The 14,926-nt window shown below is 48.6% G+C and overlaps 1 protein-coding gene across 2 annotated transcripts in view; it reads left to right on the forward strand.

The window, feature by feature from the left end:
* LOC144829436 (integrator complex subunit 6-like) overlaps positions 1-14,926 on the forward strand; it is a 403,536-nt gene that overhangs the window by 174,948 nt on the left and 213,662 nt on the right. For both annotated transcript variants that reach the window (XM_078688577.1, XM_078688578.1), the window contains 2 exons: positions 12,458-12,673; positions 14,000-14,123. In XM_078688577.1, the coding sequence (XP_078544703.1) occupies positions 12,458-12,673; positions 14,000-14,123 (340 nt within the window). The remainder of the gene's footprint in view (positions 1-12,457; positions 12,674-13,999; positions 14,124-14,926) is intronic.

Genomic DNA, 14,926 nt, shown 5'->3' on the forward strand with positions numbered 1-14,926 from the left:
CTCCTGGGTGGCTTCAATTCGAAGGGGTTCCTGTTTTTGTTTGAAATATATATATATATATATATATATATATATATATATATATATATATATATATATATATATATATATATATATATATATATATATATATATATTACGCTCCATGGGGTTGTCCAAGTAGCGGGTAGCACCCGAGCCTGCGTGCGCCTTCCCCAAAGCGTTAGTTGGTATGGGCAGTTGCGTGTTTGAAATATGCCCGACGCTTTTCGGAAATCTATTTTCCTCATCAGGGGCCAGCAGTAAAGTGCACGACGTCTACCATCTCCCTGTATGAAAACACATATTGTGCTTGTGGGAGATGTAGTCCATATATCCTGGATGGATGCACTTTCAAATTACTGCTCGTTCCAAGGCTCTACCATGAGCCCCAAACATATGAAATTAGAGAAGTGTAACGGGTGCGCACACCGCTTCCGTTAAAGCCCCTGAAGAGAAGCAGATGGAGCTTCGAAACGCGTCGGGCAGATCCATTACGGAGCGGCGTCTACGAGCGGATCCCCGTCCTCACCTACACATAAATAAAGCTGCTGCTCGCGTGCTACTCATAAGGTGGACAACCTTGGAGCGTGAATATATATATATATATATATATATATATATATATATATATATATATATATATATATATATATATATATATATATATCCAACACAGTGAGGGGACCCATTAGGAAGCAGCCACACACGAACTCCGTAGTGAACTCTTTAATTTTCAAGAACCTGCCAGCAGGAATTCAAAGGTGACGATCTTCAAAGTAAATCAGCTGCCAAATGCATTTCGAGAGACGAGCTCTCTTCTTCAGTGGCATATTCGTCATCTGCCAGAACTCTCCCCCTTACATAATCAGTCCCCGCCCTCTGGGCGTTAGCAATCAGTGGCGTTGTGGGATCTGTAGTCCGTGTCAGGTAGGGATTGTTCCTGGCGAAATGGATCCAAATTTCAAACCAAGTGGAAATGAAGGCACATCTTGATTGTTTCCCTGCCTTGCTTCTAGTTTTCAATAGAGTGTTCAAAAGGGATAGACTTCCAAAAAGATGCGGGTGAGTGTGTAAGGAGATTTCGTAACCGGAGTTATAATGCACAGACTTTGAGGGAGCTAAAACCAGAGTAGATCACTTAAAGAGGGAGAAACTGCTAGAACCTCGTACTGAAGACAGTAAAAAGGAAGATAAAAATGTTGGTTTCAGAATGATTACCACACACTCAAAGGATGCTACAAGACTCAGACAGATATTCAGGAAACATTGGAGCCTGCTACAGATGGACCCTATTATTGGAATGGAAATTCCAAGGAGACCCCTCCTGACGTTCCGTAAAGCCAGGTCACTCAGAGATAGCCTCACATGTAGTTATCAGAAGAAGGAACAGAAAGGTTTCGCGAAGGAGGTTAAAGGTTTTCATCCCTGTAATAAATGCAAAGCTTGTGAAAGAAGCAAAAAAGTGGCCACCTACAAGGTACCAGGGATAGAAAAACCAAAAGTGATAAACAAATTCCTAACCTGTACTACTCCCTACACGGTGTACTGCTTGCAGTGCCCATGTGGGTTGAAGTACGTAGGAAGTACCATCCATCAAGCGAAGATTAGAGTACTGGAACATGCCAGGGTGATAGCTAATGGCGACATGACGTACCCCGTGGCACGCCATTTTAAAACTCTACACAAAGGAAACAGGGATCTGTTGACATATTTCTGTTTAGATCATGTACCTATCAACCCTAGAGGGGGGGACAGACTCATGACCCTTAGAAGGTTGGAATCGAGGTACATAATCGACCTCCAAACGAAGACACCAGGAGGTCTCAATATACATGAAGAATTGGCTGTACATTTGGGTGACTAGTTAGCTGTGAGAAGGAGATGTAAGTAATGAATTTCGATTGTTAGCAGTTGATGGTGTTATAGAATATTGATTACGGGCAGGATGTGTCCATTAAGGAACAGGATCAGAAGAAGGCTGACATGATATATGCCCATCTAGGTGCTGCATAACGATAAGGAAGTGAATACTTCTAATGGCCCATCTGCGGGCGATAGTGGCGGGTATTTGGATCTCGGAAAATGACAATATGGTAGGAATGCATATTGGGAGATGAGATAATTAAAGAGATTAATTTTGGAATATATCAAAATGTAAATATATGTCGACTTATCCTGTTTCCATGCTTTCATGTTGAATGTAAACTGATCGATTGCATGTTCCAAGATGGCGACCAAGAATTGATATGTGGTCCGTTAACAATGTCTATGACAAGTAAACATAAAAAACGGCCGTTTCGGCACCGCCATGTTACCATCGACAAAGGCGAATGCCGAAACGCGTCTGGACACCGTGAGCTCACTAATAAATCTTTGAGCTCGCCACCTTGAGTGCTTGTCTTCTTTGCGGGGAACACCGCAGGAATTTTTGGAGCGAGAATATTGCGGAGGGCACCATCCGCTGGGGAGCACCCGCCCGAGAGTGCAAGGACTCGGTGCAGTCTTGTAGCAGTGATATATATATATATATACACACATATGTAGGGAAAGTATTTTTTACAAAGTATATGACTTCACCACACATGCATTTGCGTTGAAATGGCATGCGTGATACAGTCATTTGCGGAGTAAAAGTTTGCGCAATGATGGGTTTGCGGAGTAATTGCACCCGCGTTGTAGAAAATTCAGAGTGATGGTATGCGGGATTTTAGTTTGCCAGATCTCGTCATATATTCGTCTTGAACAAGTTAATCAAGACACAAAGATTCATGATAGCCATGCTGCAAGAAGTTATTTTATAGCTGCAGAAAAAGGACCACTTGGCAACCATAGATCTCAAAGACACCTACCTGCATGTACGATGAACAGCAGACACAAGAAGCTGCTGAGGTTCACAGTGGGCAAGGTACATAAATCAGTGTGCTACCTTTTGTGATAAAACTTGCACATAGGGTTTTTGCAAAAAAGGTCGCAGTGGTGGCAGTGTATTTGAGGAGGAAGACAATACATATATATCCCTTCCTGATCGAAGATGTTCAAACAGTGCCAAGAAAGCATAGACACTGTGATAGAAACACTCCACAGATTAGGTTTCTCCCTGAACCTAGAGAAATAATCCCTAGTCCCAAGGAGAGAAAAGACCTTTCTGTGGGCGAGACTAAATTCCAGGGAGGCCAAAACATTTCCAGTTACAAAGAAGATCCTGGCACTGGCAGAGCAAACTCTGCTATACCGGAAGGGACAATCTCTGACACTGAGGACTGGGGCAAAGATAATGGGCATGCTGGCATCCTGCAAACCCACTGCTTTAAATTGACAAACATTTCTACTGGTACTCTAACATTAGAAATGTATGTCTGTTAAAAGCACTATGCATACCTAAGTCCCCATGCAGACCATTTGAAGCATGGCGTCAATGTCACAGGTGACCAATACTTGGGAAGTTCTACTGGTTGTCACAGATGGTGCAAAAAGAAAAGCAGTGATGGAATACAAACAACCTCACACTGGGCAGACCTTTCAACCTTTCAAACAAATAATACCCTCTGTAAGCATCATATCTGTTAGAGACACGTTAGTGATAGATTCCTTACCTTAGAATATCCCCAGGCGTCAGACTGGATCCGGAAATTTTTGCGTAGCAGTACTCTTGCGCGTCGGTAGGCGTCGTCTGCGGCCCTGCGTCCGTCGCCGGCATCGTGGGCGCCATGATGACGTCGTCGGAGTACTTAGACGCCGCCTCCGCGTGCTGACGTCAGTTCTTCTTTTTTCCGCACCAGCAGCGCAGATCCGGAAAAAGTGGTACCTTAGTCTTTTTTTACTAAACTTTTTGATCTCTTTTGACCGGTGCCGGTAGGGATGCCAGGTTTTAAGCCCTGTGAGGATTGCGACCGACGGATGTCGGTCAACGACCCTCACCGTCGGTGTCTCCACTGTCTCGGTGTCGACCACGACAACAAGACCTGTTCCGACTGCCAGGCCCTGACTTCGAAAGCTAGGCGGGAGCGGTCCCGCAAGCGGCTCGAACTCCGGCAGTCGGCCCCGTGCCGAGAGAGGACGGAGGTCGAGTGACCGGTTGCGGAGCCATCATAGCTCCGGGAGTCGACATCACTCCTCCGGGTCGAAGTCATCAGGTAAGCACAAGAAGTCGAAGAGACGTCATCGCTCTTCTGACCCCCCCCCACGCTCGCTCGACGCGGCCGGGGGTTCAGGTGGCACCGCCCACGCGGCTCCGTCGGAGTCTCAGGCGTCGCTTCTGGCCCCATACCCTCCGGTCCCTGGGCCGCGCGCGACGCCGGAGGAGATCGAGCGGTTCCTGATGGCCATGAGGTCCCTCTCTTCTCCGACGGGCTCCACGGCGCCTTCGGGCCCAGCGGACCCGTCTGGGGGCCCTAGCGAGTCGGGGGCTCTGGCCCCGACGCCGTCGGGTGCTTCGGGCCCGGCGCCGCAGGCCCCCACTGGGTCCGGTTCCGGATCCGGGTCGTCGCCGGTGGACCTAATGACCTCCCCGGCGCCGGTCCCTCAGGTGTCACCCCCGGCGCAGTCTTCAGGCGGCGGCGGCCCCGATGCCTCCCTCGATCCGGCTCCGGCACCGGAACGGCGCCACTAGGCGCCGCTTCAGACGCCGTTCGGAGAGTTCATCTTTCATGAGCCGGCCCCATCATTTGATCCCCCTGAGTACCAGGAGATGGGTGACGAGGAGGATTGGGAGGGGTCTGAGGACCCTCTGACACGGGAGTGTTAGTCCCAGGAGGACTGGACAGTTGGACTTGGGGATGCCAGCGGTCTGGACACTTCACCAGACACTGGCTTTGTCTCACCTCCTACCGTGGCTACGGAGGAGGGGGCTACTTACAGTGTGGTGCTGACGCGGGTGGCCATGGCCTTGGGCCTTGAACTCCCCGTCGCGGCCATGAGGACTAACCTCCTCACTGAGGTCCTTAAACCGCAGTCAAGCTCGGCTGAGCCTCTGCTGCCGTTTAATGAGGCCTTGTCCGACGTTCTTTTGGGCACTTGGTCCAGGCCCGCTACAGGTTCACCTGTAGATAGGAACGTGGCCAGACGCCACTGCCCGGCCCCGGGCTACCCTTGTTTCCTGTCCACCCACCCCACCCCTGAGAGCCTGGTGATTCAGGCCTCCAATTCCCAGACCACGTTCTTGTCGGCTCCGCCTGACAGGGAATCCAAGAGGTATGAGCAATACGGCAAGAAGGTATTCTCCTCCCTAAGTCTGGGACTGCGGTCTTCCAACACCGCCTGCCTCTTGGGCCGCTACACCCAATCCCTGTGGGACACGGTCGCGGAAGTGCTGCCAGAATGCCCATTGGAGGTACGGGCTAAACTCGGCCAAGCCGTTGTGGAAGGCCGAGAGGCGGCACATTATTCTATTCGGTGTGGACTGGATACCACTGACTCACTGGGCAGAGCGATGGCAACAACGGTGGCGATTCGTCGCCACGCCTGGTTGAGGTCCGCCAGCTTCTCGGCTGATGTCCAGAACACACTCGTGGACATGCCGTTTGATGGCCGTCACCTTTTTGGCGACAAGGCAGACCATGCACTTGAGCGCTTTAAGGACTCCAGGGCTACGGCCAAGTCCTTGGGCCTTTCGGCCCGCGCCAGCAAACGGGTGCCGTTCGCTCCTTTCGTGGCCAAGGAAGGGGTGTATCCACACGTGCTGCCAGCCACCCACCGCAGAGTAATACCCAACGTGGTGGCGGCCGTGGAAACCGCCGTGGCGGCGGTCGGGGACAACGGCGAGGACAGTCCACACCTTCCCCCGCAGCATCCGCCTCAAAACCCTCCTAGACCGTGCTTTCAGGCCCATATGACGCTAGTGGGGGGGCAGGGTTCGCCATCACCACCTTCACTGGCGCACTGTCACATCGGACAGGTGGGTGCTGCAAATCGTCCGAAGGGGCTACTCCCTCCCCTTCGAGGCGACTCCTCCAGCCATGCCACCGCAGAACCACCGCGTATCAGGGGATCATTTGCGACTTCTGCAGGAGGAAGTTACGGCCCTCTTGGCCAAGGGGGCCATCGAGCGCGATCCTGGGCCAGAAGTAGGGTGTGGTTGCTATTCCCACTACTTTCTGGTACCCAAGAAGGGCAAAGGGGGCCTACGCCCTATCTTGGACCTACGGAAAGTCAACGGCTTCCTCCGGAAGGAGAAGTTCAAAATGCTGACACTGGCTCAGGTCTTAGCTGCCCTGGACCCAGGAGACTGGATGGTAGCGTTGGACTTGCAGGGCGCTTATTTCCTCATCCCCGTCCTGCCGGCCCACCGGGGTTACCTGCGGTTCACGGTTGGCCACGAGCACTTTCAGTTTACCGTGCTCCCCTTCGGCCTTACCAGCGCCCCACGGGTGTTCACAAAGGTGATGGCGGTGGTTGCAGCTCATCTGCGCAGGTTAGGGGTTTCAGTCTTCCCCTACCTCGACGACTGGTTGTTAAAGGCGGGCTCGCCCTAGACAGTCGTCAGCCACCTCCAGACGACGGCAGACCTCCTGCACCAGCTGGGGTTCTCCATCAATGTGCCGAAATCATACCTGTGCCCCTCTCAGAAGCTCCTCTTCTTCGGAGCCGTTCTCGACTCGGCGCAGTTTTGGGTTTTTCCGCCCGAACAGCAGGTTCGGGATATTCAGGCTCTGATTCCACTCTTTCAGCCTTTATCCCGGATCTCGGTCAGGTTGACGCTGCGGCTTCTGGGGCTGATGGCCTCCTGCATCCTTCTGATGCATCACGCCCGGTGGCGGATGCGGGCTCTGCAGTGGGACCTGAAGTTTCAGTGGGCCCAGCATCAGGGCAACCTCTCCGACCATGTCCTGATCTCGGAGGGCACTGCGAGACAGCTGCAGTGGTGGCTCACGGACCGCGATTGGGTCAGCGGCAGATCCCTCTCCCTTCCCCAACCGGAGCACGTAGTTGTAACGGACGCGTCCCTCCAGGGCTGGGGAGGCCACATGGGAGATGCAGAGATCAGAGGCCTCTGGCCTCCGGCGGAGTCCCGGCTCCATATCAACCTTTAGGAGCTGCGGGCGATTCGTCTAGCACTGAAGGCATTCCTCCCCTCTGTCCGGGGGAGTGTAGTGCAGGTGTTCACGGACAACACCACCGCCATGTGGTACTGCAACAAACAGGGCGGGGTGGGGTTGTGGACCCTTTGCCAGGAGGCTCTGCGCCTCTGGCGGTGGCTGGAACATCAGGGCGTGACCCTGGTGGTTCAACACTTGGCAGGTTCTCTGAACATCATTTGTAGATGGGTTGCACACCTTATCTGTATCCTATAATCCATTCTCATCATTTGATCTCACGAAGCGTGCTCAATGGTATCGTGCCCAGCCCCAGTAGCTAGATTTCGTGCAACTCTCCTGATGTAACGCTCCTCCCTCGACTTTTGACTAAGTAGCAGCTAATGTGCCATGGTTTTTGGGGCATTATTCTATGTCCCATAGTTGTGAGGTTCTCTGAACGCCAGGGCGGACGAACTCGGCCGTTGGTGCATGATGGATCACGAATGGCGTCTGAACTCGGACGTGGCGCAAGGCCTCTTTTAGCAGTGGGGAGAGCCTTGGATAGATCTATTCGCCACAGAAGAGAACGCGCAATGTCATCAGTTCTGCGTGTTGGAATTTGCAAGGCGGCACTGGCTCGGAGACGCTTTTCGTCGCGAGTGGAGTCGCGGTCTGTTGTACGCCTTTCCGCCTATACCACTTCTGCTGAAGAAGGTCAAGCGCGACCGGGCCCAAGTCATCCTTGTGGCTCCGGACTGGGCACAAAGGTTCTGGTATCCAGAGCTACTCAGTATGTCAGCCGATCCCCCGGTTCGTCTGCCTCTTCAGGAGGACCTTCTGTCGCAGCAGCAGAGGACGGTCCTCCACCCGAACCTGTCCAGTCTCCACCTCCATGCTTGGAGATTGAGCGGCGACAGTTGAGGCCATTTGACTTGCCTCCTGAAGTCTGTAATGTCATTCTGGCGGCCAGGCGGCCCTCCACAAAATCGGTATACGCCTGCAGGTGGAATAGATTTGTGGCATGGTGCACAGCAAAGGCTGTGGATCCACTTTCTGCCCCTCTTTCTGAGGTTCTTCTCTTCCTTCTCTCTCTCGCCCAGCAGGGCTCTGCTCTGGGCACTATCAAGGGCTACCTTTCTGCCCTTTCAGCCTTTCTAAGGCTGCCTGATCAGCCTTCTTTGTTCAAGTCCCCTATTGTAAATCGTTTTCTGAAGGGCATCACACACATGTTCCCTCCTGTTCCGTTTGTGATGCCTCAGTGGGACTTGAACCTTGTTCTTACATTTCTGATGTGCGCTCACTTTGAGCCACTTCACAACTGCCCTCTCCGCCTTCTTACTCTGAAGACTGCTTTCCTGGTTGCCATCACCTCTGCCAGGAGAGTGAGTGAGCTCCAGGCTCTTTCATCTAAACCCCCATTCCTTTCTGTCCATCCGGACAAGGTTGTGTTGCGGACTAGGCCATCTTTCCTGCCCAAGGTTGTCACGGCCTTCCACATCGGGCAGTCCATCACTTTGCCCACCTTCTTTCCGCCTCCGCATCCCTCGTAAGAGGAAGAGAGGCTCCACCGTCTGGACCCAAAACGTGCGCTCTCATTCTATCTGGATCGCACACGCCAGTTCCGGGTGGATGACCAACTCTTTGTTGGTTACGTGGGCGCTAAGAATGGAAAGGCGGTGCACAAGCGGACCATCTCTCGGTGGATCATCATGTGTATCCAGGCATGTTACTCCTTGGCTAAAAAGGAGCCCCTTGTTGGACTGCGGGCTCATTCCACTCGGGCCACGGCGACTACAAATGCCCTGGGCCGGGGAGTGCCCTTGCAGGACAATTGCCAGGCAGCTACGTGGGCCTCGCTGCACACATTTGCAAGACACTATTGCCTGGACAGTCAAGTCTGGAGGGATGGCATCTTTGGCCGTTCTGTCCTCCAGGACTTTCTGGTGTGATTATTGGTACGCAGACCCACCACCGGGGTTGGTATTGCTGGGGTATCTATTCTAAGGTAAGGAATCTATCACTAACGTGTCTCTTTCAGATGCACAAGTTACTACTTGTGTAACGATATATCTGTAAGAGACATTGGTTAGTGATAGATTCCTTACCGACCCACCCATCCTCCCCGTTCTGCGAACCGATATCTAGGGTTAAGGTCATCCCCTTTCAGGGCCCTAGTTTCAATGGCACTAGTGTTGGTTTTTAACATGGCTCAGCGCTTCTGGCCCAGAAAAGCTGTGTCTAAGAACTGACGTCAGCACGCGGAGGCGGCGTCTAAGTACTCCGACGACGTCATCACGGCGCCCACAACGCCGACGACGGACGCAAAGCCGCAGACGACGCCTACCGACGCGCAAGGGTACTGCTACACAAAAATTTCCGCCTGAGGATATTCTAAGGTAAGGAATCTATCACTAACTAATGTCTCTTACAGATATATCGTTACACAAGTAGTAACTTGTGCATCATTCTAATCCCACTGGGCAGAATTTTCAACATTTCAAACAAATAATCTCCTCTGTAAACATCACAACCTTCACATCCCACATGGGGTGGAGAGCTCACATGGGTAGACTAAACATGAGGGGCCTATGGAGTATTGAGGAAGCACCTCCAAATCTGTTGAAACTAAAGACATTCTTCTTAGCCCTAAAGAGCTTCCAGACTGGTCGGACGAGAATGGTTAAAATCCAGACAAACAATGTATTACTCTGTTTTACTTTACAAGTATGGAGGAACTAGGTCAAACATACTGTCCTAGTTAGCGCAGGACATATGGAGATCAGCTGTTCGGAGAAATATACCCCTAATAGCCATACATTTGCCAGGACTTCGCAGTACAGAAGCACACTGGCTAAGCAGGTAATCTGGCTCCTCACACGATTAGGAGCTAAAACAACACATAGCAGACAGGATTGTTCAAGAATATGGCAGACCCCACTTAGATCTCTTTGCGACACCCTAGAACGCAAAATGCCAAAGGTTCGCATCCAGGTTCCACCAGTATCTTGGTAATGCCCTCTTGATAGACTGGTCAGGGAAATTTGCATACACTTTCCCAAAAATCCATTGATATCTCTAGTGATAGCCAAGTGCAAACATTCTTGACACTAATTCTGATTGCACCTCAAAGGGATAGACCGACCAGGTTCTCAGAGCTGATGAAGATGGCTGGAACAGGGTGATCACACTGCCAGGCCCTCAAGACATGTTGACAGGACAATGGGGTCAGCCACCCTAAACCTAGTAGCATGGTTCAGAAGATTGAATTGAGTCCAAAGATTCATGGAAGTCTTAAGAGAGGCAAAAGGCCTATCACACAAAAGTGCTACACCCCACAAAATAACACAGGTTAATTCACTGGTGTAACATGGTAGGATGTAGGAGATTCCTATACAACAGGATACTGCTATTGTCACGTACCTCACTCACCTTCTGGATGAAAACATTTCCTGCACCTCCGTAAAGGTACACCGGTCAGCTCTAGTGGTATACACAGGGGCTCCATAGGAAGAGGCTTCTGCAGCACACCGGTTATTAAAAGATTACTAGAATGAGCAAGGAGACTGGTACCGCCAAGGTCAGTCCCCGCACCAATGTGACACCTAAACCGATTACTAACATAGTTGATAAAAATTAAGCCAATTAAAATCTTGCCAGATATTTATTTAACCCGTAAGTCTGCATCCTGCCAATTATTCTGACAAAGGCCTCTCACAATTCCCAAACCCTTTCATCTTATGGAGACATTAGTTGATTGGGAACCAACATGCAGTGCTTCATAAAATATAAAAATAGTATGCTTGCTCAGTGCCCCCTCTGATAAAAGTCAATGTCCTGGATTGAGGAGGTTGCAACTGGAAACATGCCAGATTGCTCTGCGTGGACGTTGCTCCCGTTCCGGGAAACTTGGGGGTAGTACCAAGCTGGTCCTGACGCCAGCTCTGCAGGTGGAGTGCATGAGCGGGGCTTGGGAGCACGATGTAGAGAAGTTGAAGTTGAAAAGCGCTTTGATTTCTTCTTCTTGTGCTTTTTTCGACTTACCTAAATGAGGTCTTGGGGCAGGAAGACTATCGTTAATAGGAACGGATCTGGGAATGGCCCTGTGATCTTCCACAAGAACAGGACTGGGAGCAGCATGGAACCTTCTTCTGCTGCACTGCCAGGAACATCATCGCCCATTCACGAATCGCCTTCGGGTGCATCGACTTGCACTTGATGCAGGTCTTGGGGTCGTGCCCCGACCCCATGCGTCAGATACAAACCAAGTGGGGAACGGACACAGACATCTGCCTGACAATCCTCACAAGCCTTGAACCCTGAAGGTTCAGCAGGGGACATAATGCCCTACACGCATTTGAAGCAAAGCTCCAAAATATCAACAAAATGTTAAAAAAAGTTGGCCAAATAAAGACTCGCTCGTTGGATTCATGCTGTGGGCACGAAATGAAAGGAACTTATGTCAGAGCACAGGGGTGGCACCTATATAGGTACAGTGATATCACTTCTGATGCAGAGGATGCTGACTTGAAGTCGAATGAAGCCACTCAGCACCGACGCACACAGGTACTGCTCAAGATTTTCCAAGTCTGATGCCTGGGGAATATTCTAAAGTGAGAAATCTGCAGATAGATGTACTCTAAAAACAGAAAAAGGTAAGTAACTTGTTCTACTCTATCATTGGATTGCTATGTATGCACCTCATGTGAATCTATAATTATTGTTCTGCAAAACAATTTTTACATATTCAAGGGAGGCAAGAAAGCTTACCACTTAATGAAGTGGGGAAACTGTCATATGATTAAAGCTCACCTATTGAAGTCTGTGACAAATGACATCTCGTCCCTCAACTTAAAAGGGAAGACTGTTTCCTTTTAAGTTATCACCTTAAATGGGATAATGCAAGTCCCATCCCTCTTTGGCTTTTAGAAAGAATTACTGATGTGAAGATCCTTGGCTGAGGTTTGCTGTGGTGTTACCATAGTGCTGAATGTGAGAACAGGTTGAGCTGGTTGGCACTTCTCTCAAATGCTTGGAACTTCCAACAAATGTATATAGTATCTGGAATCATGACATGAACTAACATTCTTTATAATGGTAAAGTAAATAATTTTGTTGTCACATATGTATATTGCTATAAATTGTATATGTGTGCAGTATTAACTTACCATGGCAGGCTCTTTACAATTTTAGTTCAGGTTCACATACTATTTTTAGGTAAAAGACTTATTTCTTGGTGGTCAGCTGACAAAATGTAGTTACTTTGGTGCGGGTACCGCTTTGTCAATTTCTGCATTTCGATAATCCAGTTCATCAATTTCAGAGATTCTTTTTAGAGCTTCATGGTGTTTAAAATGTTCTATTTTGCTCACATTCAGCAAGTTGAAAAATTATGTCTTTTAAATTTGTATGTAAACTTGTTTCAGACCAAACTCGAATCTGAACGAATACTGGCATCTGTTGGAAGGAAAGTGCCTTTCGAGGCAGGTATCAAGGTGAAGAACAATGCTGTGGGGCGGTCAATAACTTGTCGTAGCAATTTTAAACAATTTCTGCAAGACATTGTGGGTGAAGCACCACTTCGATTAGCTGAAAGGAATCCAGAAGAATTTTCCGGCTTCAAAATGGGACTCTTAAACAAAGTAAGCATAATGAAAAAACAGCAAGTTTGAAAGGCTACATTAGTACATGATTAAAAGACTTAAAGGGTCATCACGATGGTGGGTGGATCGCCACCGCCGGCTGGGCGGTTGCGATCCGCCCGCCATCACAAGCCCATTTACCCACCACCAAATTAGCATGGCGGTGGGTACCGCGGCGGATGGAAAGTCTGTCCGCCACTTTTCTGCCAGTCGGATTGCCAGCCAGAAAAGGCAAACAATATGTTGGTGGTGCCTTGCAGGTACTGCCATCCATATTATGATATATGCAGTGCGTATGCCTTTCCATGGCGGAGACTCCGCCATGGAAAGGCATACGGTAAATGGCTTTGGGGGCCCGTTGCAGGCCCCCGGGGAAGTGTGGGGGTGGGTGGCGGCACTTGGGGGTACCCATGGTGCCCCCCCTTCATTGGCATGCACAAGGTGGCAGGCACCGTGCTGTGCCTGTCTCTTTGCGCATGCCAATGCACAACATGCAACTTTTACATTGTGGCTGGTGCTGCTTACAGCAATGCCCGCCCCAATGTAAAAGATGCGGGATGCGACCACCAGGGTGTCGGTCGCATCCTAATTGGCCCCGCGGGACTGCCGCACCTCTGGCGGTCGGTCCCGTTTTCCTTTACGGTGGCATCGTAACGGGGTCCTTAATATGTATCTATCAGTTTTTTTTTTCATGACCCAAAAACCTTTCTTTACACAATTCTATTTTGGATCATTTGTCAAACATTTTTGTAAGTCAGCTATCAATATGTTTAGGAACCGACAGCAGTTTACTCGATAACTAACAGGAAAGGTGCACATTTTTCACATACCTTTGGTTGTTAGAAAAAACTTTTATTTTCAGTGCAGGAGAATTTTAAAACTTGATGGTGGATCTGCTCAAAGTATTAGAATCTCCATAGCAGAATGAAAAATGGTGTTAAAATGTAAGCCAGACTTAGTCTTAGATTTGTTTATCGAATATTGTACCTCGGAATATAAGGTTTTGATTTCTTGTAAATTAATTTTTATTAATGACAAAGGCCAGGTGCAGCAGAGCCAACCAAACTGCAACACGATAAATATAGTACAAAGTGGATCATCATTTATGGTGGCTTTAGCATCACAGAGTAACAGCCCAGACAATTAACAAATACTTTGTCAGTTTTAGACACTGTTACATATCACTGGTTGTGAACAAAATATTTTTTCCTTGGGGAAGAAATTAGAGAGGTTTCTGGGTGGATTAGTGTTTGGGGCGGGGTTATAGAGGGAAGTTTGAAACTTTTATATATATATTTTTTTAATGTATACTTCATTTAAAACTAGGATTTAAAGCCACAAGTATATAGGAATGCTTATGATATTCCTCGTCAAAATCTTTTGGACCAATTGACTAGAATGAGATCGAATTTACTGAAAACTCACAGACCTATCACTGGGCAGGATGAAGGTAAACACACTTTTCATTTTTTTTCTATTCTTGTATGAATTTGACTTTGCTCTGTGTTGTTTCTCTGCTTTCTAATTATAAAAGTGCAAGAAAAGATCACAGTTCAGAAAATTAGGCATAACTGAAACCACATTTTAAAGTGTGCATTTTCTGTTATTACTTCTGACCCAAGGTACATAACATAGAGTAGCATTACCTAGCACTAACGCTGTATATGCAGATCTGTAATACACTATGAGAAACATGCATTGTCTCTTACTTGGGTTTGGTAGATTCATAATCAGCAAGTGGCCAATCCACAAAGGTGTTTGCCATTTAAATTGAACTTACATGCAGAAGGTGCACTTTATGGGTTCGTGGAATTTTACTTTGAGAAAGTGTAGTTCTGCATATGGCATTTTGCCAGTATGACAGAATTGTTGGCTTCAAATGTTTGGGGTTAATGGCTGGATTATGGATGTTTCTATGAGATACCCTATAAATGGAGGGTAATCTTAAGTCTCTTACGTTTGTGGGTAATCACAAGAGATTGCCACGCTGGTGATGCACACTCATTTACCCCTTTCTACAGTTGCATCTCCAAGTGAAAAGGGGAGCCCCAAATTTAATAGAGGTATAGGAGAAAGGTACTGTCCACATCACAAAATATTTTCTCGCTGAGCAGAGGAGGAGATAAATAAAGTAAACATAGCTGCATCATATTTATTCCTGCAGAATGCTACCCTGGTGGGAATAACTGCTAGTGTAAATGTTATGTTTTAAATTTCTCCTGAAAATGTATCACTGTCATAAAGTTCGCGAAG

Source organism: Lissotriton helveticus, chromosome 4_1 (assembly GCF_964261635.1).
Source record: "Lissotriton helveticus chromosome 4_1, aLisHel1.1, whole genome shotgun sequence".
Taxonomy (NCBI): Eukaryota; Metazoa; Chordata; class Amphibia; order Caudata; family Salamandridae; genus Lissotriton; species Lissotriton helveticus.